The 27410-nt window shown below is 36.7% G+C and overlaps 1 protein-coding gene and 1 pseudogene across 2 annotated transcripts in view; both read left to right on the forward strand.

Moving 5' to 3' along the window:
• Positions 1-16594, forward strand: part of LOC117406868 (5-hydroxytryptamine receptor 1F-like) — a 72758-nt gene extending 56164 nt beyond the window's left edge. Inside the window, exon 4 of one of the 2 annotated variants that reach the window (XR_009329366.1) lies at positions 394-774. Coding sequence is in view for 1 of the 2 variants with exons in the window: in XM_034011232.3 (XP_033867123.1) it covers positions 14223-15323 (1101 nt within the window). In the remaining variant the exon portion in view is untranslated. Of the gene's footprint in view, positions 1-393; positions 775-14182 lie in introns of those variants that run through there. The other variant, XM_034011232.3, reaches the window with a different exon arrangement.
• Positions 16595-16817: 223 nt separating this feature from the next.
• Positions 16818-16934, forward strand: LOC117407549 (5S ribosomal RNA; annotated as a pseudogene).
• The last annotated feature ends 10476 nt before the right edge of the window (positions 16935-27410 follow it).

Below are 27410 nucleotides of genomic sequence, written 5' to 3' on the forward strand. Positions count from 1 at the left end.
TGTTTGTCCTGGTATTATGTAATTAATGGATTAGAATATACACTGTTACCCAAGGGACAGAGTCTATAAAAAAAAAATCGGAAAGAATTTGTAAATGTGTTTAAGTCATAAAATAATTAGATCAATTAAGTAATTGATATCTCAGGTGAAGTGAAAGCCAGAATACACTTTGTCCTCTTAGAAATTAGTTTGACACCCCTGCTGTAGTACACTTTAACCATGATAGAACACATTACTTTTGTTTATGGATCTGGACTGTTTTTAGTTTTCCAACAGTAAAACAAAAATAATTTGTGAATCTGGACAGTGCTAGTGGTACAATATTCTCTATAAACAATTCAAAGAAATTCTGAGGCATACTGAAAATATTTCTACCAATTTTTTATTTTTCAGGAAATGATACAGCTCTTATCTGGCATTAAAATAATAAAAAGCAAGTTGCAAAGATGTATCCACAAGACCCCTACTAAGCTTGTGTCAGACTTGCTGACTGTTCTGGTTCCCAGAGAAATTTTCGTCCAGTGTCCTTTGACGGGAACAAGCAGTTATGCAGCTAAAGAAGGAAAACTAAGAAAAGAAAAACTGGATGAAGAGGTTGTTGATACCATATGGTATTAAACACTCTAACAAAGAACAATACTTCATAAATGTATTGTGTTATTGTGAAAAAAAGTAATATGACCTCAACAATTTGTTATAAACTAGATATGCAAAGTTTTGCAAATGTCAAGGTGCTTCCTTAGATTTAGTAAGAATAATTAAATACAGCTGAGTACAAAGCAATCTTTTTATTTTTATTTTGTATACAGTAGCTCAGTTTTATTTACTGAGCTACTGTATATTATAAAGTGATTTAATCTATAACTTGTATTGTAAGTAGTAGCAAAAGTGTGCCATTTACAAAAGAGAAACAGATGTCAAGATAAAATGAATCACTGGTTTGTATTAAAAAAGGTCTAAAAAATATTTTTGAAGATTACTAGTGAAATTTTGTGAAAATGTGGTTTCCATGCGCAGAGACCTGCTACACAAGTGAATCTAAGCTGCTGTAATAAAGCAAAATACCTCGTCCCTGGCAGGTTAATAATGTGTTTTACTACTCTTACCCAAATTGTTTTTCAAATGTCATTAGTAGTGAATACTGTTTCAACTAATGTATCATATGACTCATTAATTAAAAATAAAAATAAAACTGACCGACAGGTATTGCAGATCACCATGGCTGAAAACCGGCAGGGACATTATATATATATATATATATATATATATATATATATATATATATATATATATATATATATATATATATCCCTTTCAGTCAGGCAATACAGCATATAGGGGATCAGGTGATGCTGTGTATACTACCCTGGTTTAGAAACCCTACCTGTCCAGACGGCTGACAGCTGCTGAGGAAGCATTCAACACCACGCTTGGGCAAATACGGGTAGTGGGCACTTGAAAGGGAGGTGGCGGATACTGATGAAACAGACTGAAGTGCAGCATTAGTTCGTTCCCAAAATTGGCACTGCCTTCTGTGACAGATGGGGAAGGTTACCAGTGTTGCCAAGTCTAACGAGAAAAAAAAAGCGACACTGCCTTTCAAAACAAGCCTAAAACAAGCCTAAAACAAGCCTAAAACAAGCGACCCGTGTTAGAGTATGGGTGTTTATGCAAGTTCCAACCAGCGACTCTCAAAAACAAGCCCAATTTTGCTTATTATAAGCGGACTTGGCAACTGTGAAGTTTACCTCAGTTGCCAGTTTCAATTTGATAGGAGCGATCTGAGGAGGCTCATCTTTCTTTTGACTTGTGTTGGATTTACTGTTGTATCAAATATTAATGATGCAAAAAAATAAAACACAATCAACACGTTAATTTGCAATTTTATTTGGTCAGTTCTGAGAGAGCATCAACAACTTGTTGGATGTTTGTTGCGCTGTTTTGGGCGATCGAGCTGGCTCATGACATCCAGTTCACAAACTATATTTACTAACGTGGAGGGCAGACACGCGTTGTCTTTGGAAAACTCGGAGAGAGAGAGAGAGAGAGAGAGAGAGAGAGAGAGAGAGAGAGAGAGAGAGAGAGAGAGAGAGAGAGAGAGAGAGAGAGAGAGACGGGAATTAATTCAGTTAGACATTTAAGTAGCAAGGGTATTCTCAAACAGCTGCATTAATACTATAACACGGGCATAACGCAGTTCATGGTAAGTGGTTTTATACAGAACTGTAAACCCACAAGAGATATACAACATGACAGACCAGACACAGGAAAACACAATAATAAAAAAATAACCACCCGCATTATCACTAAGATGAACTACACCACTGCTAACCATAAAATCGGCAACTACTTTCTGCCATCTTGGAATCCACAGTAACAAATGACCTGCTCCCTTGCAATATTTATAGTTAAGAATGAATACGCTCATTAACATTTACACGTGAAATGCGGGTTTCAATGTGTAACTGGGCGTGGATTTCCCGTGTGTTTCGTCATTTACACGAGTAAATGAGATTTACCCTATCCCTCTCTTTGTATGTTTTTTTCGGCCACAAACCTGATTTACCCGAGTAATTCTCCCAAACGTGCACACACATCGCCATTTCACGTGTAAATTGACCCGCATGGAAACCCCATGATTATCACCTTTCTATTTGTTATTGTTATATTATGTTTTTTTCCACCCAAATATACTGAAATAAAATCAATATGGAGGGAGGATATCAATGGAGATTCCATATAATCACAGTAACAATCTGTTTTGATTAAATTATACTGCATAAAAATGACAAAATAATTTAAAAAAGAATGAAGCTTTTAAAACATTTTACTAAATCTGTGTGCCTATTTTAATATAAATATTAATATTGTTATTTTTTAGTGTACGCCACAAAGACATTGAACTGCACAGAAGCAGAAGTGAAGAAAGCCATACGGCAGAAATTAAGCAATAAAGAAAAGCTTATGCATCGTTGTAGGAAAATAGTTTAAGAATTTTCTTTTTTTTTGGGAGGGGTCACAGTACCTTTTTTATTATTATTTTATTACCTGGCCCCTAAATTGAGGGTTTGTTATTTTTCTGTTTTTTTTCTGTATTATTAAAATATATATATATATATATATATACTTTAAATTAATTTTGTATGCATATTTATTTATATTGTACACTATAAACATATGACAGTACCATGGTATAATGTATAATGCCTATAGGATTTCAGATCATGGTGGTTTTATGCCAGTACCATGGTATTAGTTACCATGTTAGTACCATGGTATTTTGTAACATGCCAGTATCATGCTAATGTACCATGCCAATACCATGATATAATGTACCATGCCAGTACCATGGTATAAAGTACATGGTACTTTTTTGCATTGCATTACAGTACTTTAGGAATATATAAAAGCAGCCGAAACGCCATGTAACAAAAACAAAAACCTGCATTTGTATAAATGCGTTTCTATGTACATATTATAATCCAAATGACATAAATAAATAAATATTTGGATAAAATGGGGCTATATACAATAACGACAGCGCATCATGTCATCAAAGAAGTTCATAGGCTACCTGCACTATATTTACGTTTCGACACTGCCTTTATGCTAGCTACAGCCTTTATCCAGTGTTACCCAAGTATCGTAATTAAGCTAGTTTCATTATCTCATGCTCTACAGCAAGTCTCCTGCTACTCCTCCTTTTGAAAACAACCTGAGTGGACCCTCTTGTGTTTTAGTTTGTCTATGCATAGCACACACAGAATATTTCATGATTTCTCACTGACCATCCATATCCTGCTGATGTGTGCAGTAAGTTGGTCCATGACATGAAAAAATCAACCAGTTTGATCAAAATCCCTGTCTGTGTTTTACCAAGAGAACCGTACACCAGAAACAGAACAAAATAACAAGTGCCTCAGCACCTTCAGTGAAATGGTGTGAATCAATGTTCACAGGTTGCTGTTTTGTTTTTAATCAATACTTCATAAATTTTGACTTGCTGTAAAGTGAGAAGATAGAGCTTCCAGGACAGTACAGAGGTATTCTCCAGGGAATGAACCGTTATAAAGAGAAGGGAGAGAGTGAATGAGGAATTGCCGTAACAAATTTACAAAGCAAAATAATACATTTTGCCCTGTATTCAAGTATTTATGTGCCAGGCCTGTGTCTAACGGCACACTAATGCTTTATGAATATGTTTGTTAATGCTTAAAAAGAATGTTCTCAAACTGGATAAAGTAGATATAAAACTGTATATATAATTGTCACAAAACTTGGTATTAACATTATTAAGTTTAAGACTATCAGGGGATGTATGGAGGTGTCCGTATGTCCGTTATCCATCTGTCTGTGTGTCACACTTGTTTTTTTGCATATATCTGGAGAATCGCTTATCAAATTGTGATTAAATATTTCATAGCTAATGCTCATGCTATGCAAATCTACATAGTGTTGATATATGTCCTGGTCATCAACTTTTTCATCAAACTGATAGCTATAATTTTGAATTAACAGTCATGGCAGGGATGTATGCACTGACATACTTGTGAACTCACATCACATCACATCAATAAGGGCCCTCTCTCCAGTAAAGCATTCTTCTATGAAGTCTATTACACACATAGTACTCCTGAATTATCTAATAAATCTATGCATCTTTCAAATTATGTTTATTCAAAACCTGATTTAATCATTTTAATAATTGTTTAGTATAGTATGCCCATGGATTGAGATTCTTCTAGCATAAACTCATCAAAATAATTCCTTCATATATTCCAAAATGATTTATATCAATGGATTTGAAGTTATTCTTATTTTAACTAGAGGACATTTTAATATTGATAACTGTTGGTTTTAATAATAATTTAAAATTACCTAATGGATTATAAGTCTGTGAAAAATATCTGTAATTAGTGTTAATTGGCATGTGTATCCCTTGTGTTTTGTCTTCCAAATCTGCTGATAGATGCTGATAAATAACAACAGAAATTTCCTCTGCTTAACCAGAATACTTGCACTGTAGCAGGAATTAGCAGAAGTCCGATTTCCCCTGCAGGGGCCATATATAATTACAAGATGCATTATGAGAAAAATTTGAATTCTTTCGTTTTCAACAGATCACTATAATTACCTTAGTAGTAACCTGAATAAATGTTTTTTTAATTGTTTTAAATTGCTGGTTTATTTCTGTTCATACAGTTTTTTTTTTGTAGCAACATAATTTATAATATAGTGTTACGGGTAATTTCATTTATTTTATTGCATTTTTTAGGTATGACAAAAATAATGACAGTGTTGTCTGATGACTTTGCCTCCTTCTTCTCCTCCAAAATCACAGACATCCGCAAACTCTTCACTATCTCACCTCCTTCCCCATCCACCCCCTGTCCTCTGCTCACTCACTCCCCATCACCCTCTGCAACCACTACTATTCTACCCTCTTTCTCCTCCTTCTCGCGTCTCTCAGACTCCAATCTCTGCTCCCTGCTCCAGAGCCATAAACCCACCACGTGTTCTCTGGACCCCCTCCCCACTCACATCTTCCAGGCTGCTGCCCCTGCTCGATTCCCTTTCATCTCCTCTCAACACCTCTCTGCTCTTTGGCTGTTTCCCCTCCACCTTGAAACATGCCTGCATCACCCCCATCTTAAACTCAACCTCTCCAAGTCGGACCTAATTTTCTTCCCCCCTCTTCCTCCGCCACTGCTGTTCTCTCTATCTCTATTCCTCTTGAATCCACAGTCCTCTCTCCTTCCTTATCCACCCAGAACCTCAGTGTCACCTTTGACCCCTCTCTTTCTTACTCTCAGCACCTCTCTACTCTGGCACGCTCCTGTCACTTCTTCCTCAGCAACATATGCAGAATTCGCCCCTTCCACACCGACTACTCCACGCAGTTCATTGTTCAGGCTCTGGTACTGTCCCACCTTAACTACTGCAACTTTCTCCTGGCCGGCATTCCTGCCTCTGCCATCCATCCGCTCCAGCTCATCCAAAACTCTGCTGCTCGCCTTGTCTTTTCTCTTCCTCGTTTCTCCCACGCTACATCATTGCTCCACTCTCTGCACTGGCTCCCTAGTGCTGCTCATTCAATTCAAAACTATTGTACTTGCCTATCGCTGTCTTGACCTTTCTGCTCCCTCCTATCGCCAGACTATTATTTAAAATGGGAATTTTTGGTATGGAAGCACAGGGAGTAGATATTAGTTCACGTGAAGATGTACCGAGATTCAAATTGAATGATTGATTAGCAATTGAGTCTCGGTACAGCTGCATAAAAGAGTGAGTGCTTCACGCACACAGGGTTGAGTGTTTGGTGAGTGGAGAACGAGAGAGAGAGAGAGAGAAGAGGTAACAAAAAGAATAAGAAAACAATTGCTACTCGTGCTGGCTTTAAACCAGCACGATACTTGTTTGTTCCGTGTCTGATTTGTTTATCTGTTTCTTTTGGCCAACATGTCTTTTGCTTTGTGAAAGTGTTTGTGTTTTGTTTAAACCTTTTCTTTTTGTTAATAAATCATTGAGCACCGCAGAGTCTCAGTTTCACCCGCAGTTGCTGTGTGCTTTGGTCTAATTTCTGTTCTGATGTCACCCCTATAGTCATCTTGTTCACATATCCATATTCACATTTTTTTGTAATTGCTCTTATTGATGTCATTCTCATCCATTCATCCATTCATACTGGACTTTACTCGTATATGTAAATATTTTTAATATTAGTTAACTGCTCTTAGTCGAACCTGTTCTTATATGTAATTCTTTTCTGTATTCTCTATTTTTGGCTCTTATTTGAATTGGATCTTTTGTTACTGATTTAATTGTACTTTACAACTGCTCTTATCTGTAATGTGATTTTCTGAAATGTGATACTTTATAATGTGATACTTTGTACTGTGATATTTTGTAACAATTGTAAGTCGCCCTGGATAAGGGCATCTGCTAAGAAATAAATAAAAATTATTATTATTATTATTATTATTATTATTATTATTATTATTATTATTATTATTATTATTATTATTATCAGTAGGAATGATTTAAGATTACAACCTATTCGTGCATCCTCTAATTTGGGAGGGGTAGACCCAAAATAATGTGTGGGATCTCTAGGAAAACGGAACCTGTTATTTAAGAGGTTACTTGACACACCACATCAGCTATGATAAACTGTGAAGCAAATTCAACAATGCCCATGAAGAGGGTTGCCACCACTGTGGTACCAAAAAAAAACCCAAAACTGGATATCTGAACACAAGGGCCGTTGTTAAAATGTTAAACGCTCTAGAAATCCTATAGTCATTCAATAGGTAACATTGATAATATTACTATTATATTACTGACAACTAATTCATATTGTGCATCCATTGCAGTGATATTATCTTGATTTTTTTAACTTGTGCTCAACTTACGGCACTGGTATTATGATGTTACTGTAGTGATATTATCTACATGGATGTTGAAACATAAGACTAAAGACCAGGATGCCGAGAAGGCATACTGAAATCCCAGGATGCCTTCTTCAAAACCATGACAATCCAGGGAAGACAGGAACAGGTGGCAACCCTACCCATGACATGTGTTCCCATGTTTGCCAGCATGCCAACAATGTACTGTAGTTTTGAATACTGTTGCAGCACCAAGAAAATAATAAATAACCCAACAGTAAGCAGTAAGTGCTGTTATTTAAAGAAATGGAATGAGGGAGATCATGTTTAAATCCTAATGTGTATTTATGTTGCCAGAACCAGCTCTCTTTAAAAATGACTTATCTTTTGAATGAGCTTAACATTTGTTCCATAATCATTGTACATATATTAATTCATTGGTTTGTTACTTTAGGAAAAGCTATTTTAGAGAACATTGTTGGCTCATTAATAAACAAAATTCATTGCGCAAACCCTAACAGTATTTCTATGGCAACCATCTCCACAGATACAGGGATAAATGGAAGGAGAGAGGAAAAGAAAATCTATACGCGCTAGTTTTTGGATACATTAAACAATTGATATGAAAGAAGGCTGCTAAAATTGCTAAACACAATGTACTCTTTCCTACAGAATGTGCTAGCATTTAAATCATCTATATTAAGTCAATATTTTATCTGTATAAATAAGTGTTTGACAAATAGGCTAGACAGTGGAGGATATCTGCTTTTGAAATAATTAGATTTTTTCCATTAAACATAAACTTACTTCATTCAGCTCTCGGTTTTAAAACTATGTCTATGCAATTATATAATTGAAGAACTCTGCTGTATACCCCCTATTACTGTATATAACTGCCCATCTATCCCTTATAAAATGTTCCCATGGTTATCAGTATTTTATTGATGACCTGATGTTACTGTACAAACACTACTAAAAACTGTTGGGTGAGACAAGGTAATGAAAGTAAAGGGATCATTTATTTTGTACAGCACTGAAGAAACCATACCGAAACTGTCATTACCCAAAACTGACCTCAAAAGTGTTCTTATTATTTTTTTTATAAATTGGTTCATGACTAGAGCAAAGGCCATAACACATTTATTATTTTGAGCCTATACTTTTTGACAATTAGTGATGTATAAATGTCAATAAGCAGTTGGTTTATGACTAGAACAATACAGTAGATGTGTACTATACTAAAGTTAGCTTTATTTAATATGTCTGTTCATTCAGTGGTAATGATTGTAGTATAGGCTGGAGAGTCATGAATGCAGAGATGTATTTATACTACTGACAGTGGGGTCTGCAACTGTTTTAAGAGGTTTTTTGTTAAGTACTGTATAAACTAACTGATAAAATAAAGTTTGTAGTTCATAGAATATTTTTTCAATTGTTTTAGAGAGGGTTTTCTGAACAGGGACCTAGCTTCTACCACTTTTACTCGTGACTTTAATATGGTGTCAAAAGCGCACTCAGAAGGGGCTCCCGAGTGGCGCATCCAGTAAAGACGCTCCACGTGGAGTGCAGGATGCGCTCTATAGTCTGGACGTCGCAAGTTCGAGTCCAGGCTATTCTTTTGCCGACTGAGGACGGGAGCTTCCAGGGGGAGGGAGGGCTAGGTCGGTCTTTGTTCACCGTGCACCAGTGACCCCTGTAGTCTGGCCGGGCGCCTGCGGGCTTGCCTGTAAGCTGCCCGAGAGCTGTGTTGTCCTCCGACGCTGTAGCTCTTGGGTGGCTGCATGGTGAGTCCGCGGTGTGAAAAAAAGCGGTCAGCTGACGGCACACACTTCGGAGGACAGTGCCCTCCTGAGTCAGCGCATGGGTGGTAGCGGTGAGCTGAGCATAATAAAACAATTGGCCATTCCATATTGGGAGAAAATAATAAAAAATAATTTCTAATGACTAAATTTATAAAAAAAAAAAAAAAGCACACTCAGATACGAATCACTACTTAGGAAATATGACACCCCTAAGTATGCGTTGTTGGAAATTGATGCTGCTATACCCCCACACCTATCCGAGCGACAACGCATACCTTGCCTTATTGAGATTATATAGTGACCAAATCCAGAACAAGAGTAAAACAAAGCTTAGTGTTGAGGCTCAAGAGATCCAGCCAGTGCGCTGCTGTCCAGGAAAAGCTTTGTGGAATGATCTCAAGCCGTACATTCATCTTCAGCTCCTGAATTAATTAATCCTATCCCCAGATAGTTTCACCATCAAAATGTCTTCAAGTACAGCGAAAATGTGTCAAAGTTTGTATTAAGAAACGGGTTAAAACATACTGTCAAATAAAAAAAATAAAGCTGTGTCCACATTTTGAATCGGTTTAAAAGCTAATTTAAAAACTAAAAAAAGACATTGTCCTCATAACTTGAAAATATCATTTTTATTGTATTCATTCCAATTTTCAGAAAGGTTGAAATCCTGTTTAATACCAGATCCCTTCTGGTCAGCTTTCTACAAATTGTCTAGTACTTAGGGAGGGGGTCTGTGACAGGAATGAATAATGAGATCACTATGTCTAATCTGAGCGGGCAGGCTATGACAACACTGAGGGCTTTGACCACATCTTATTAGGTAGTTATTTAATTAATCATTTAGAAAGATATTTCCTAATTTTGTTTATTGTTGCTTCTTGGTCCTCTTGGTTGACAAGATTAAGCATCAAGTTAAAACTTTATTTAGTTGCCGGATATATCAAGGTATTTTCATCCACTTTTTGACATGATTTATTCCTACTGTTAAATGTGTTTGGTGGAGGCTTATTTTTTCTACACTGTAATTATTGGGTGAGCGTTTTGGCTATAAGGATTATGTTATTGTTGTAATATTATGTTCCGAATTCTACAGTTTCAGGGAACATTGAAGAAAATAAAAGTTGAGGGTCAGAGGAGGCTTGTTTTCACACAAGACTCCACAAATTTAAGGATATTTTCGAAAACTAATAAAGATTGGTTATGGAGGTGAACAGAATTATCAACTTTTCTACAGAATGCAGAAAGATTGAAGGTTTGCAATAGTATTTTAACCATAAAATAACCAGTAAAATGTAATGGAAAAAATAATTACTCTTTGAAAGCTTAGTTTAAAAAAAAAAACAGAAATTCCCCTAGTTTGTAATTTAGGCAAATGTATTTGTACGTGTGACATGTCATGTGATCCACTACACCTATAGAAGCCGTGTTATTATAGTAGTAAGTACATTACCAGTTATAAATATACAGCACTTTAAAAAGATTTTTGTGCTCATTGAAATGAAATTCAACAAGGGCCTTTCAAGTGTACAATGCCTGATTGAAATAGAGGTCAATAGTATAGCCCCTCTTGTATTAGAGTTAAAAACAATATGAAATGTTCTTCTGTATAAATGTATATTGATTTGCTAAATTATATTGATTTCAGTATTACTGTTGAAAGCATAATCTGGCAGACGCAGTGCCCCGTGTAATGTTTCGATAATAAAGAAGGGTACTGAAAAATATCTGCCCTGTTAAGCAGGAATCATAGTTTAGTATAAAACTGAACATTGTCATGGGTCCCGGCAGCTTTAGAAGATCATCTATTACACATTTGGCATTGGTCCCAGGTGATATCATACCTTATTTGTTTGTCGTCATTTGATATAACTTTTATAGCGTTTTCTCACTGCATCGTAAAACACAATGCATATTGTATTGAATGTGTATTGTAATGTACAGGAGGGGCAACAAAGCCCACACCACATTTATTATATTGAGCCTCTACTTTGTGACAATTTGTGATGTTTAAATGCCAATAAGCGGTTGCCAAGTAATGCTAAAATAATTGTAATTTACAGTATAATGATCCTATAATTGCAGTTCAGTCTCTAAAGAATTAGATCCGATTATCTCCATTGTGTGCTATCACCTGCTACACAGTCATTTTGAAGTTGTTCCTATGGTTTTCCCATTGTTATACTATGCATTTACCATGGTTTGCATGTTATGCTTTATCATATCTCTCTCAGCTTTGCAATGCTTATCTATGCTTTACCATTCTTTCACCATGTTTTCACTATGTTTTATTGCAATTGTTTTTTACTATGGGAAATTGTTATAAGGGGTTGATTAATCCAATACTAAATGCTTATTAAGTATCCACACTTTCAACAGCATCTGTTGTATAGAGAATATTATTTTAATTGTCCCACTGGGAAACTTAATAGCAATTTCATAATCTGAGATCAGGATTAAGTTTGTGGATGCCTCCTGACAAATGTGTGGATGTGTGTGTGTATACTGTTTGACATATTGTAAGCAAAAAGAAAAAATGTAAATATACTTTAATGGCATGAATGAATTTGGTTGAAACTGTGAAAGTGTGGCCTGTAGCATGTAGGATGTGATTAGGTGAATTAGCAGTGTCATATAGTATTGCTCTGTAGCACGGAACTTGAAACATCTGCATATCTTCTTCTAGCATTTCCCTTTTTAGTTATGCATATCCTGAATAAAATATTCAAAAACAGAAAAGAGGAACTGCTACTAAGGTTACTTGTACTGATAAGGAACAAGAACACACAAAGTCACTAATTAAAAAAAAAAACAACATAAATTGATCTGTCCCTCTCCCTTTATTTTTAACAGTGCAAACTTGCCATGGCATGCTTTTTTTAAGGGTTGGCTTGGGACCTTGTTGCACAAAATCAATAGTCACCCCCTTTCACCTTCCCAGCTCTATCAATTTGTTAATATAGCAGAGCAGCTTGCTCTCTCTATGTGCAAAATCTCTTGGGCCAAGAGTGAATTTAGGAAAAGGCCCTTTTTTTTGTTTTGTTGTTGATCACGACTAAAAATCCATACCAGAATGGATGTCATTGTTTTTAAGAGAGTGCCTCAAAGTAATGAGTAATGCTAATTATTTTTATTATTATATATGTTTTCATCTGCAGAGGTTCAATTCTGAATCCCTTAGTGTCCAATGCAAGTCACCAAAAAAATGAAATCTTAAAAGCAGTATTTTACAGTAGTCTTTTAGTTATTGAATCAGCAATAAGAAAAATGGTTTAAAAAAGCCCTTTGAGTGGTCAACTCAAGCCATATGTTGTTGTTTGTTTTTTAGTTTTTTCAGTTTCAACCCAAGTCGAGATTATGATGCTATTGGTAACTGGCTTGAAAACGTTGATTGAGCTATTGTCAAAGGAGCACAAGAGAGAGAATCTGAAGCTGAAATGCCTTATATGCATATAAAAATGAGTGCTTTATCCCAGAGCACAGGCAGAATGAATGTACCAGCCTGGGCTTTTGTTTTTGCTCATTGGTGCCGGAGAACCCAATTTCCTTTTCAAAGACAGGAGATGCTCTTCTGTTTTTGTGCATTTGACAGCCATCTCTTTGATCAATACATTGTCATGGTTGATGGCATTAGTCTCCCGTCCCGTCATATAACTCATGCTCAGACCTATCATGAACACATCTGCATCCGTCCGTCTGACTCATCCTGTTTCATTCTAGGTAGGGCAAACATGAAAGAGGAAGCTGAAGGCTGCCGGAGAGCCGGGTAAACCATTCAGCATATATGAGTTAATTGGCAGTTATAGAAAACAAGAAATATCCTGCAAGGAGAGTGAGTAATCAATCCAGAGAAAAGCATCAGGTATGGTTTGCGGTTTTGGTTGTAAGGATAAAGTTTCATTGTGTTCCATCATTATTAGGTTAGCTTGAAAATTTATTCTCCAAGTTAATACAGTAGCTAGACTTGATACTTATTTTCTCAAAAAGGACTGCCACTTGATTGGAGTATTTAACCAGTGTTTTAACCAGTTATTTAATCTGTTAGTGGAAGCCACCACAACATGGGCCAGAGAGTGACGTACAGAAGAAGTTTTTGGCTGACATGGACCGTTATGATTTTGTTAAGTGTTTTTAGATATATAAGATGAAAAAAATAGTGTTACTGCTAAAAACTGAATACCCAGGCATGCATATCAGTATGTGTATCTGATCACAAACCCAATGCAATTATTTTTTCATTGCGTATGTAATGGCATATTTTGTAAGATGTGTTAAAAGTTTGTAAAACCTTGGAAAAGCACAGAGAAGTATGGTGAAGCATTATCGAAAAGCATGGGAATCCGCAAAATTGCTGTGCATGTTCACGGCAGTATACTTCCAGAAGGGAAAACTGGAACTTGAAACTACTGTGTTTAAGACTGTTCTGTAGCTGTAGACAGAAGAGTTCAATTGTTTTTTGGAGCAAGTGACTTGTTTTTAATCTTGTTCTTGTGGTGTGTGTGTTTCTACAATATAATTGTAGCCTATAAAAAAGTTTATGTATATATCTTGCTGAAAAGGACATTACTGTTATATAATAAATGTGGTCTATACTTACTGAAGTAAATTAAATTACTTAAGTACCTTTTTCTATTATTTGTGAGAATATTGTAGTCAGTGCAGTTAAAACAAAAAATTAAGATATTGTTAGAGGCTGCGCCTTTACCAGTAAAATTCTGCATAATCACACATGTTGTTTGATGGATTAAAGAATTATTTGCTAACAAATTTGTTGAGTGTTTTTTTTTTTTCTCCCCTTTGCTGGTCTTTAATGAGGAGGTAGTCAAGGAAACAATGCAAATTATGTCCTGATATATAGTTCTAGGTATATACCCCACTTAATACAAAAAGGCTAGACTTGAGGAGCTTAATGGAAGCGCTGGTGATACATATTAACCTTTGCTTCAATGTTCTGTTCCAGTTGAGCTAACTGAGTTTGTTTTGTTTGTTCTGCAGATTACGTATATCTTGATATTCATCACCTACCGACCGTAGCATGGATTTGACCAATTGTACCAATGTGAATGGTTCCTCTGAAGAACCTACTGAAGGACCAACAAGCAAGATCTTGATATCCCTCACACTCTCTGTGCTTGCTGTAATGACGACGGCCATCAACTCCCTCGTGATCACAGCAATAATAGTGACGAGGAAGCTGCACCACCCAGCTAACTATTTAATATGCTCCCTTGCAGTCACTGACTTTCTGGTGGCCATTCTGGTGATGCCCTTTAGCATTGTGTACATCGTCAAGGAAACATGGATCATGGGTCAAGTGGTGTGCAATATCTGGCTCAGTGTTGATATCACATGCTGCACCTGCTCCATCCTGCACCTGTCTGCCATAGCTCTGGACAGATACAGGGCTATCACAGACGCAGTCGAGTACTCAAGAAAAAGGACACCCAAACACGCTGCCCTTATGATCTCGGTGGTGTGGGTTATCTCCATTTTCATTTCCATGCCACCGTTGTTCTGGACAGCCAACAAGGAGGATGAATGCCTCATAAAGCACAGCCACATCGGCTTTGCCATTTATTCCACCTTTGGCGCCTTTTACATCCCGTTAGCCTTGATTCTCATCCTCTACTACAAAATATACAGGGCGGCCAAAACCCTCTACCACAAGAGAAGCGTAAGCCGGGTTGCAAAAGAGGAGATGAACGGCAACGTCTCGCTGGAGTCCACAGAAAAGAGTTCAAAGAACAACCCATCCATCCTGTGCATCCCAGAGAAATCCTTATCCGAACCTTCCACCGATGGAGACAAGATCCACATCACTGTCAGAAACCCCAAATGTGAAACCCAGAGAGAGAAGTCTTGGAAGAGGCAGAACATTTCAAGTGCCCGAGAGAAGAAAGCAGCCACAACTTTGGGTCTGATTTTAGGGGCATTTGTAATATGTTGGCTACCTTTCTTTTTGAAAGAAGTCATCGTCAACATTTGCATGAATTGCTACATCTCTGCAAACATGTCAGATTTTCTGACATGGCTGGGATACCTCAATTCTCTCATCAACCCACTGATTTACACCATCTTCAATGAGGATTTTAAAAAAGCCTTTCAGAAGCTGATCAAGTGCAGACATTACCTTTAATGCACAAAGGTGGTATTTCGGGGATAAAGACTAGTGCTTGGGACTGCAGAACCAAAACTATTTGAAATGATTGCTTTATTTACAATATCTATTACAGTGACTCCAGATCCTAGCAAAATATGGATCCCCAGCATAACAACAGAATTTGCTGTATTTGTAAAACATTTATTAATTATATTGTTCTATTTTTTTTTTTAATCAGTATTGGTAACGTACACAATACTGCATCCCCTTTTATCTACAGTTGTGAAAAGGTATGTTTTATTATTGATGAACTGTACTATAAAGGGAAGGAGTACAGCTCTGCACTGTGCAGTTACTCCAATACCTGAATGATCTTTGAAGTCAATGAAACAACATTTGGACACAGCCTTCCAAAATATTGAGACTTCACATACAAATTGTTGGTGTTCTGGAATCACAATAGACAGCAGTGTTACTGTTTGAAATGGAAGTACTCCAGATCTATTGCAGCTTTTCTTGTTGTGGATGAACATATGTTTTAATGGCATTTTTCAGTTTATTTTAATGTTTATTTTAAAAAAAAATTTTATACCACTATTCATGCAACCTTCCACAACCCCAAACACACCACCCCATTTGAAAAAAGTGTAATAAATGTGTTATCAATCTACACAGCTTTAATTTAAAAAACACATAAACCACACCTTTGGAAAAATAAGCATTGTATCTCACCCAAGTACTAACCAGGTCAAACTCTGCTTAGTTTCTGAGACTTGACAGGATTGTGATGCTGCAGATATTAATTGACGCTGCTGGCTTCAAATTTGATAAACAGATTTGTATTCAACGATTGTCTTGTTCTACATATTGTGAATGTAGGTCATTGGGTTACAGACACACGATTGGTGAATCTTTGTTAGCAGAAATGATTCCATGGTATAAAGCAAACCAATAGGAAGTATGAAGTGTGGAGTGGGTTAATGCACTATGCTGTGCCACATGGAATGCTTTGTTTTTATTAATAATAACCCAGATGTCTTAAACATCAGGAAAGACCTACAGTGATATTTCATTTGTAACAGCTGTGGAAATGATATGGGAATTAATTCAAGAAAAAAGTCAAACCAGGAAAAAATTTACATTTCAAAGCTGAGAAAGACACAACTTCATTAAAACACCAGTAAGATATCTGACAGGGATTAAAATAACCATGTTTACAATATGAAAGACACATTATTAGCACTGTCATGACATATTAAATACCATTATTTTTTCAGGTCCTCATTCAAAAACTGATTTTGCATCAATTTTCACCAAGTTTTTGTTATACACTCCTAGCCTCATATATATATATATATATATATATATATATATATATATATATATATATATATATATATATATATATATATATATATATATATATACAGTACTGTGCAAAAGTTTTAGGCAGGTGTGAAAAAATGCTGTAAAGAAAGAATGCTTTCAATAGACACACCACCTTGAAGCCTGCGGCCGCACCACCTTGAAGCCTGCGGCCACACCACCTTGAATAAGCCTGATCTCGTCCGATCTCAGAAGCTAAGCAATGTTAGGCTTGGTTAGTACTTGGATGGGAGACCACCTGGGAATATCAAATGCTGGTCTAACTAACCTACTTGACTTTTTTGAGGATGCAACATTGAAAATGGATAACTGCAAATCATACGACATGGTTTATTTAGATTTCCAGAAAGCTTTTGACAAAGTCCCGCATAAAAGATTAATTCTGAAACTGAACGCAGTAGGGATTCAAGGAAATGCATGCACATGGATTAGGGAGTGGTTAACAGGTAGAAAACAAAAAGTACTGATTAGAGGAGAAACCTCGAAATGGAGTGAGGTAACCAGTGGTGTACCACAGGGATCAGTATTAGGTCCTCTGCTATTCCTAATCTACATTAATGATTTAGACTCTGATATAGTAAGCAAACTCGTTAAATTTGCAGACGACACAAAAATAGGAGGAGTGGCAGACACTGTTGAAGCAGCAAAGGTCATTCAAAATGATCTAGACAGCATTCAAAATTGGGCAGACACATGGCAAATGAAATTTAATAGAGAAAAGTGTAAAGTATTGCATGCGGGCAATAAAAATGTGCATTATAAATATCATATGGGAGATCGTGAAATTGAAGAAGGGAATTATGAAAAAGACCTAGGAGTTTATGTTGACTCAGAAATGTCTTCATCTAGACAATGTGGGGAAGCTATAAAAAAGGCTAACAAGATGCTTGGATATATTGTGTTGAATTTAAATCAAGGGAAGTAATGTTAAAACTCTACAATGCATTAGTAAGACCTCACCTAGAATATTGTGTTCAGTTCTGGTCACCTCGTTACAAAAAGGATATTGCTGCTCTAGAAAGAGTGCAAAGAAGAGCGACCAGAATTATCCCGGGTTTAAAAGGCATGTCGTATGCAGACAGGCTAAAAGAATTGAATCTATTCAGTCTTGAACAAAGAAGACTACGCAGCGATCTGATTCAAACATTCAAAATCCTAAAAGGTATAGACAATGTCAACCCGGGGGACTTCTTTGACTTGAAAAAAGAAAAAAGGACCAGGGGTCATAAATGGAGATTAGATAAAGGGGCATTCAGAACAGAAAATAGGAGGCACTTTTTTACACAGAGAATTGTGAGGGTCTGCAACCAACTCCTCAGTAATGTTGTTGAAGCTGACACCCTGGGATCCTTCAAGAAGCTGCTTGATGAGATTCTGGGATCAATAAGCTACCAACAACCAAACGAGCAAGATGGGCTGAATGGCCTCCTCTGGTTTGTAAACTTTCTTATGTTCTTATATTTATCAATTAACAAAATGCAAAGTGAGTGAACAGAAGAAAAATCTACATCAAATCAATATTTGGTGTGACCACCCCTTGCCTTCAAAACAGCATCAATTCTTCTAGGTACACTTGCACACAGTTTTTGAAGGAACTCGGCAGGTAGGTTTGCCCAAACATCTTGGAGAACTAACCACAGTTCTTCTGTAGATTTAGGCAGCCTCAGTTGCTTCTCTGTCTTCATGTAATCCCAGACAGACTCGATGATGTTGAGATCAGGGCTTTGTGGGGGCCATACCATCACTTCCAGGACTCCTTGTTCTTCTTTACGCTGAAGATAGTTCTTAATGACTTTCGCTGTATGTTTGGGGTTGTTGTCATGCTGCAGAATAAATTTGGGGCCAATCAGATGCCTCCCTGATGGTATTGCATGATGGATAAGTATCTGCCTGTACTTCTCAGCATTGAGGAGACCATTAATTCTGACCAAATCCCCAACTCCATTTGCAGAAATGCAGCCCAAAACTAGCAAGGAACCTCCACCATGCTTCACTGTTGCCTGCAGACACTCATTCGTGTACCGCTCTCCAGCCCTTCGGCGAACAAACTGCCTTCTGCTACAGCCAAATATTTCAAATTTTGACTCATCAGTCCAGAGCACCTGCTGCCATTTTTCTGCACCCCAGTTCCTGTGTTTTCGTGCATAGTTGAGTCGCTTGGCCTTGTTTCCACATCGGAGGTATGGCTTTTTGGCCCCAAGTCTTCCATGTAGGCCACTTATGACCAGACTTCTCCGGACAGTAGATGAGTGTACCAGGGTCCCACTGTTTTCTGCCAATTCTGAGCTGATGGCACTGCTGGACATCTTCCGATTGCGAAGGGAAGTAAGCATGATGTGTCTTTCATCTGCTGCAGTAAGTTTCCTTGGCCGACCACTGCGTCTACGGTCACTCAACGCTGCCCGTTTCTTTGTGCTTCTTCAAAAGAGCTTGGACAGCACATCTGGAAATGCCTGTCTGCCTTGAAATTTCTGCCTGGGAGAGACTTTGTTGATGCAGTATAACTACCTTGTGCCTTGTTGCTGTGCTCAGTCTTGCCATGGTGTATGACTTTTGACAGTAAACTGTCTTCAGCAACCTCACCTTGTTAGCTGAGTTTGGCTGTTCCTCACCCAGTTTTATTCCTCCTACACAGCTGTTTCTGTTTCAGTTAATGATTGTGTTTCAACCTACATATTGAATTGATGATCATTAGCACCTGTTTGGTATAATTGTTTAATTATACACCTGACTATATGCCTACAAAATCCATGACTAGTGTACCTAGAAGAATTGATGCTGTTTTGAAGGCAAAGGGTGGTCACACCAAATATGGATTTGATTTAGATTTTTCTTCTGTTCACTCACTTTGCATTTAGTTAATTGATAAATATAATCTATTAACATGTCTATTTTTGAAAGCATTCTTACTTTACAGCATTTTTTCACACCTGCCTAAAACTTTTGCACAGTACTGTATATATATATATATATATATATGATTGCATTTGGCTATTACTCTTGATTTTATAAAAATATTATTTTACTTTTCAGGTACTGTGCACTTATGATGCAATTATGAGGACCCTCTGTTTGTGCCTGCACTAGTTTTATGTAAATAGGAAAAGCAGCATCCCAAGTTTTAAACCCACTCATCCTGCAATTTAGGATGAAGCATTACAAGGCTGGTACTCTTCTGCCTTTTGTCCAACGCACAGTATTATACATCCTGAAGCCACCAAACGTCAGATTTCAGAACATTCCAATACATTCCAGTACATCTTATTGTTCCATTAGTGTCATCTTGTGCACAGTAGAGTACAATTGACAACTATTCTAAAGACATGGATAACAGTATTAGCAGTGTATTGTGGTTTTTACATATTAACGTATAGCTTATGTAACTTGGTATACTGATGGGAGAGGCAGCAGCTGGTGTGTTTAACTCTTTGATTGGTTCATCAGTCCTGTTACTGCTTTACTCATGTCCAGATGATTATCTACATGTATTATAGGTGACCCTTCAAATCACTGTGCTTTGGTTCTGTACTTGACAACGTTGCTGCACTTGTGAGAATTCCTCCCATTGTTTCATTCATAATTTTGCTATAGAACAAAACACCCTCAACATTCCAGAACATGAGTATACAAGAGGGATCTCTGCAACTGTCAATATTCCAATGGCTCAAATAATGCAGTCCCATGCTGCAGCTCAGAATTGCTTAGCCTGGAGGCGTGGGTCATGTGGATCTCATGGGATCCAAATTGGATTGAAAGCCTTTGATTGGAGTGACCAGGATTATTTGGCAGTGCTGTACCTGAATGTCATGTCAGATACGTCCCTTCTTTTTAGATGGGTCCTGGGCACTACCAAGAAGCTGTCCTTATTCACTGATCCAGAGGGGTTAGGGGCTGGTTGCTAGACTGCCCAATCACAGCTCTCTAAATCAAGCTATATGGGGTTATTTTGACCAATGTTTCCAGGAAATACAAACCTGAACAGGAACATGTTGCTGTACATATACAGTCTACAGTCATGCTAAAGGGTATCCAGTGGGCAGTCAGATTGCCCTATCAGATAAACCATTCATTTCTGCACCTCTGTGTCATGCAATGAAAATACAGTCATATATAGAGCATTATACAAAGGAAAAGGGCAGAAGAAAGGTGACGAATGCATAAACTGAGGAGATAAATTCATACTGAATAGTTATTTACTAAGAATCAAGGAAGACAAAAACAATACAATTTGTAAATTCTTACTTAAAATGTAAATATTCCACAGTGCACATTTAACATTAAAACCAAACCTTGCCAGGGAACTGACTTTGAATGAATATAAAGGACAAGAATATAAATTAAATGTTTTCAAAAACGTTCTCACATTTTACCAGCAAATATGAATTATGTATACCAACCACTTGAAGATGAAATGCTGGACTGTGCTAAAAGCTATGTTTAGCAGAGCTAAAAGGAATTTCTAATGCAGCCTATAAGACTTGCACTAAATAAGTAGCAGCCATTAACTTGTAACTCACAACTGGTCAGAATGTTATGTTGCTATCAGCAACAATATGAAAACAAAAAGGGCAACAAAAAGAAAAGGCAGTTCTCAAATAACATTTGCTTCTATAATTGGATTATTGAAAATATTATTGTGTGAACCAATGTTTATTTTACAATCTGATTTCTAAAATGGACGATGTTATGACTGGAGGTTTTCTTGAAATGTATATTGGGGCAGATTTGTTTGGACTAATTTGTTGTGTTTATTAGCCATTTATACTGCGTGTTTCAATCAGACCAGGAACGATAATGAGTGGGTCTCTGCTGAGGAATTAAAGTGTCACTCATGTGCAGAGAAAGCTGAACAATTCTGATCTGAACCTCCCTTTAGGATGCAGTATAATTTTGCTGCCATAGTTCAACTTACTATATGAACATGAACAGACATGCGCTGAAATATTTTTTGACTGGCTACTGCTATCTATGTGTTATACAGTTTTAACCTTGTCTTTTGTTGTTGCAATTGATTCCCTTTCTAAACTTGCACTGTAATAAAAGATACTGTCAGAACTAGAAATTGAATTGTACACTGGATATAAAACACATAACTGCCAACTGATTGCCAAATAAGCACATTCAGTGGCGGCGCTAGGCATGAGCAGATTAAGCAAAAGCTTAGGGCCCCAAGTTCAAAGGGGTCCCGATTCATGGGGATTATAAAAAGAAGAAAAAAAAATGTTTTTAATGAAAGCATACCTGAATGGTGTCGAAAAGACCTTAGCCCTCGGTATTGTTTTTTTCTTGTTTTTTTTTTTTTGGTGGTTTTTGAACTTTTAAATTAAAAACATATGATAATGTTATTTATATATATGTAGTCATGTTACATTTTCATACCAATTTTTTAAAATGTTGCTGACAAGATCAGAACGTAGTTATTAAACCGAGTTGATAGCATTGGTACATGAGATAGGACAGCAGTGTGGAGTAGTGCTTAGGGCTCTGGACTCTTGACCAGAGGGTTGTGGGTTCAATCCCAGGTGGGGGACACTGCTGCTGTACCCTTGAGCAAGGTGCTTTACCTAAAATGTGATATCTTGTAACAATTGTAAGTCATCCTGGATAAGGACGGCTGCCAAGAAATAAATAATAATAATGAGATAAATATGCTAGCTCAGATTACCTGAGGCTGGCCTCTTGGTTGTGCCAAGATTTAAACAAGCCCCTTTTGGTAGCGATTATTTTGCCTGTTAGTGACACTTTGGAATCCACTGCTTAAAGATATTAGCTCTGTTTCTGTGTTTAATGCACTGTGGCTAATGGCATTTAAGCCTGATGGTCATGGTGTCTGGTGATGTGTCGTGACTCAGCGGGATGGGTTTGGGTTTCCATGTTATGTTGTTTTCTTTTTTATTTGATTTTATAGTAAAGCAATTGAATGGGTTCCATCATGGAGTTGTTTTATTCTTTTTATGGTGCCTATGCGATCATTTATTATTATTATTATTATTATTATTATTATTATTATTATTATTATTATTATTATTATTATTATTATTATTATTATTATTAATATTTTGAAATGTACCATGCTTCCCATTCTAATAGTGTTTTACCATTGATTTTACTATGTTTTACTATAGTTATTTATATTTTACCCTGCTAAAGCGCTGTTTTTTGCAGCAAGGTGCAATAGCATTTGTCCTTGCTTGCTCTTTAGTCCAAGTAGTGTGAAACGCCACAGCATAAGGCTATTCTATACTGAGTCACTATATCATAGGCATAGTTAAATCCCTGTAAAAAGTGGGACAGTCAATTCCACTGGTGTACACACTTGTGTAATGTGTGTAAAACACTTTACTATGCTTTTATCATGGTATATCACAGTAAACATTTAGAAAGGGGCACTCTCTTGACATGGGTTCAGCTTGATCTATGGATCTCACCTCCATGATTATAATGTAAATGAAAAACAGAACCAATAGGATCTGGACCAGTGCGGGTCCACAAGTGAAGTCCTTTAAAAGCAAGGGAGACTTATACTACAGTCTGAGTTACAAGAGGGGAGGACAAGTAGTTCCAGTGTATTAAAGATAAAAGGGAAGGATAATGAAGGACATCAATTAGAAATCACCAGTGACTTTTGTCCTTTTCTTTATTTAATAACATTTTACAGATCTGATTTTTTAACACAGTAAAATGATTTCTTAGAGAACTATGTGCCTGTGTGAAAACTGTATTGTACCAGTAGATGAATAATGCTGCTTTCTTATTTTACTTTTTTGATGTGTCAAGCATAAAAGCACAGAATAGTCTATGCAGAATAAAGTTCTGTACATGGCTTCATTGTTTTGTTCATGCCTGTGGTCTTCAGAAAAACGAATACTAAGTGATTTATCTCTCTTGGGTCTGCTTCAGATGTTTTCCACTTTTCTTAATGAGACTGTGGTCATTTACTGATTAAAGTCATACACTGCTTCTGTTGTCCATAGGGCTATTGAAGTATATGCAATGTGTGAAACGATGGTGTAAACGCTAACGTTTGTGTTTGCAGGTGAAGGCACATGAGAAGCAGACAGACACCCAGAAGCTTCAGCCAGTCTGATTTATTGTAAAATCTCCAGGATGCTTTGGACATAGTTTCAGACACACACATACCAAATACACGTAAGCCTTTCCTGGTTTATTTACTGGCTTCCGAATACAGTTGCCTCCACCTAACCCTCACACATCTGCAATACCCCCTCTCTTGCTCCGTCCCGCTCCATCAGCTGCACCAACTCAACTGCTACTCTGAGCTCTGTGCGCAACACACTGAGTTTCAAGTGGATGAAGGATACCGTAATAAGCATTGTTTCAAAAGGGATGCATATTTTGCAATAGAGCAAACATTTTTAAAGCCCATGTTGCACTGACAAGAGGTAGAAGACATTTCAGCAGTAGTTTACTTACCCAATAAAGTAACCTACCTGTAATACTCTGTAAATCCAATGAGAAAGGACAAAAATCATTCTCAATCCTAAATATGATTTAACATGTGAAATCCTTTAGTTCATATTAAATTTGGCTTGAGTATAAACAGCATCATATTGATTTAAAACATGGTGGCAGTATCTAAAATATAAACTGTTTAAAACATTTCTGTTTGTTGTACCAACTTGACACCTACTGTAATATTGCCAGTTTAAACACATTTCTATTATATTTGGTTAGGTAGGGTTTAGTGTGCTATTACCTTTGATATGCTATCAAGCACTGCTCAATATTGTATTTAAATCCAAATGTTTTTCTTGTACTGAAAAATATTTATAGTCAATGTTTTTGTTCCTGTAAGTCTGTCACAATTTGAAGTCTGTCACAATTTGAATAAACCTGTGTTCATTTTAAATCATTCAGCTATTTTTTTTTTTTTTTTACTGCGGACAGGTCATGTTAAAATAATAATAAAAAAGGGTATATTTGCTTTTATTAATAAATAGTTGCTTTCTTCTGATTTGAAATTATTTTTTTATTTTGTTCTGTATAAGGTGAAGCCACGCTGAAATATTAGCTGTACAGTGTCTCTGTTTTGTAAGTATGGGATCCCGAGTGTCAAAGCTAGTAAAAGCACTGCTGCTTGGCCAAGTTGACTTTCAGGCAATGCTGCATCAGCCTTTGTGCTCCTGAGGGGTTATTGTTCAAAATCAGATTGGCCTAGTTCAACTTATCCAGCCCCTACAATCGCTACTGGTCGGGCACCCAGCATGTCTAGGTTTATCTTCAGTACTGATCGGTAAGTGGAAGGTAAGAGAAAGGGGGACAAAATATGGACATTTATAGCTATTTTTGCTTTATTTCTGTCACCTGATTGTTGCAAGTAGTCGAACAAGCTTGCTGCTGGGCCCAAAGAGTGACATGTGTACTGAGGCAAACCGGTTCTATTAGCATACACATGGTGTTGTATATTGACCTACTGCACAAAACAAATGCAACAGCAAAACAGGCCATTAAGGATTATGCAAAACTAAGAATATCTTAATAAAAACAACGCCAACAACATGTTCTTTAATCGAACATCCTTTTAAATCATCCAGAACAATAAGAAATGCAAAGTGACATTGTCAAGGTATAGTCTCTTTCAAGCTGGTACGTAGAACAGAAAACATTTATTTTAGGTCTGACAGAGACACCTAGGGGAGGGGAAAAAAAGCAAATGAAAAGATATTATCATTCTCAAATTATTATTTTTTTCCTGGTTATCAACTGAGCAACATGACCAGAACCCGATCATTTTGAGACCCTTTGGAAACTATTTAAAATGTGGTGTTTTTTGTACTTTTTAATATTTTTGTGTTAAGATGCTTTGACCTGAATTCTGCATTTTTTTGTGTACTACTAGAAATACAAAAATAAACTTGTTCCTTAATAAGACTAGCTGCTCTATAGTTAAGAACCCTTTTTAATGTTTCCGAGCATCATAAAATGGGTAGTAAAAAAAAAAAAAAAAAAAAAAAGAAAATGTAATTTGAATCTCCTTTTAGGAATGACAATGTGCAGCAGATTGAAATAACCTTTTTGTTTAACTTTGGGATCTTTAAAACATGACTGAGATTAAAACTGCCAGAGAGAATACGCAGGAAGATGACGGAGGCCTGATTATTACCTTCTGTTTTCATTACATTTTAGAAAGATGCAAATCAATCTAGTTTGAATTTTTTTGATTTAATTAAGACTATACCACTGTGTCTCACTTGATTTTTCAGTTCAAGATTTAAAAAATGGCATGTCTTTACTCTGCACAGTCACCACAGCACACAGGGCTCTAGTGTATTCCTGAAGTGATGAGAGAAAGGGCATTTTGTTCTAAACTCCAAAACTAAAGAATTATCTGCCTTTTCTGTTATGGAAGCTGGGACTCATCTTGACCATTTTAAATCAAAAATAAACAAAAGAACATTAATAAATAAGCTTTAGTTTATTACTGTCATCCTAATCTTTGTGCTAAACTATTTCAATAATCAACACCAGTAGTACAACTCTGTTCAAAACCACCTCTCCCTAAAGCTTGGAACCACTTCTCTGCTATCCTCTGCCTTTTAGCCCTACTGCCCGGAACTTTCCTGGAATTCCAAAATCCAGAAGCGGCATGATCACGTCACAAGATAAACACCAATCAGATTATAAAATACATTACTTGAATTTAGATTTTTGATTGAGAAGTATTTTCAGACTTGGGTCAGTGGATTATTTAATTATATTTAAGGGGACAACTAGAACAAATGCCTGGACAGGAAGTGTTAAGATGGATCAAACCCACTACACACAGGCACAGTACATTGCCCTTACTCATTCAAGAGCAAAATAAAGTTAGACAGATGTAAAACATAACAGGATAGACATAAGAAATAAAATGAATCCAAACTTGAAAAATGTCATTGACACTCAAGAGTTTTGCTGTCCTAGCGTTGGCTGAATGAAATAGATTGTCATCAGTTGATCACTGGGTCCATGAGTTTGGAACTGTAAACATACACATAGTATATTGACCTACTGAAAAAAATACAAAACAGTCCATTAAAAATCTTATTAACTTGAAAGACATGCCTATAAACACAACTTTATTTGTTTTATTTTATAAAAATATCATTTATGATTGACTACAAAAATTATAACAAAAAAACACATAACACCATTTTAAATATTGTACAGCAGATTTAGAAGACTGATAACTATATACATTACTGGGGCAGTAACATGCAGAGGACATTAAAAGAGCCAGGGCTCATTGAGAAAAAAGGGCACTTTTCAAGCATCGCATGACTGAGAAAAGGGGCACTTTTGGGGCATAAGGGCAGGAAGGCAGGGTCTTAATCTCACCCAGCTACGGAGTCTAGTAGTGAATTCATATTTTTATTAGCAGTTCAATCTACCATGATCACTGCAGCAACCTTTCCATATGTAAAATGTGAAGCATAAGATGTTTCTGCATGTGGTCCAATATCTAAGAACTAGTTTATTGTATGTATTTTTCTGACAATTTCTCGGTGCAATTTCTAGCTGGGTTTTACTATGTTGGCAAAGCCAGCAACAGCAACTTTTACAACAGGGCACAAAGAACGTAATCAATTCCGAGATGATGTGCCCAGTTTCACTGTTAATTACTGGGAATGGCACTAGTCTATTACATGTCACTGCACACAATAATGCATTCAAGGTTTTCAAACCATTTGACCTCATACTTTCAGGACAGGATTTAAAAGGTGCCTTCAACAAAAC

This window comes from Acipenser ruthenus, chromosome 8 (genome assembly GCF_902713425.1).
Source record: "Acipenser ruthenus chromosome 8, fAciRut3.2 maternal haplotype, whole genome shotgun sequence".
NCBI lineage: Eukaryota > Metazoa > Chordata > Actinopteri > Acipenseriformes > Acipenseridae > Acipenser > Acipenser ruthenus.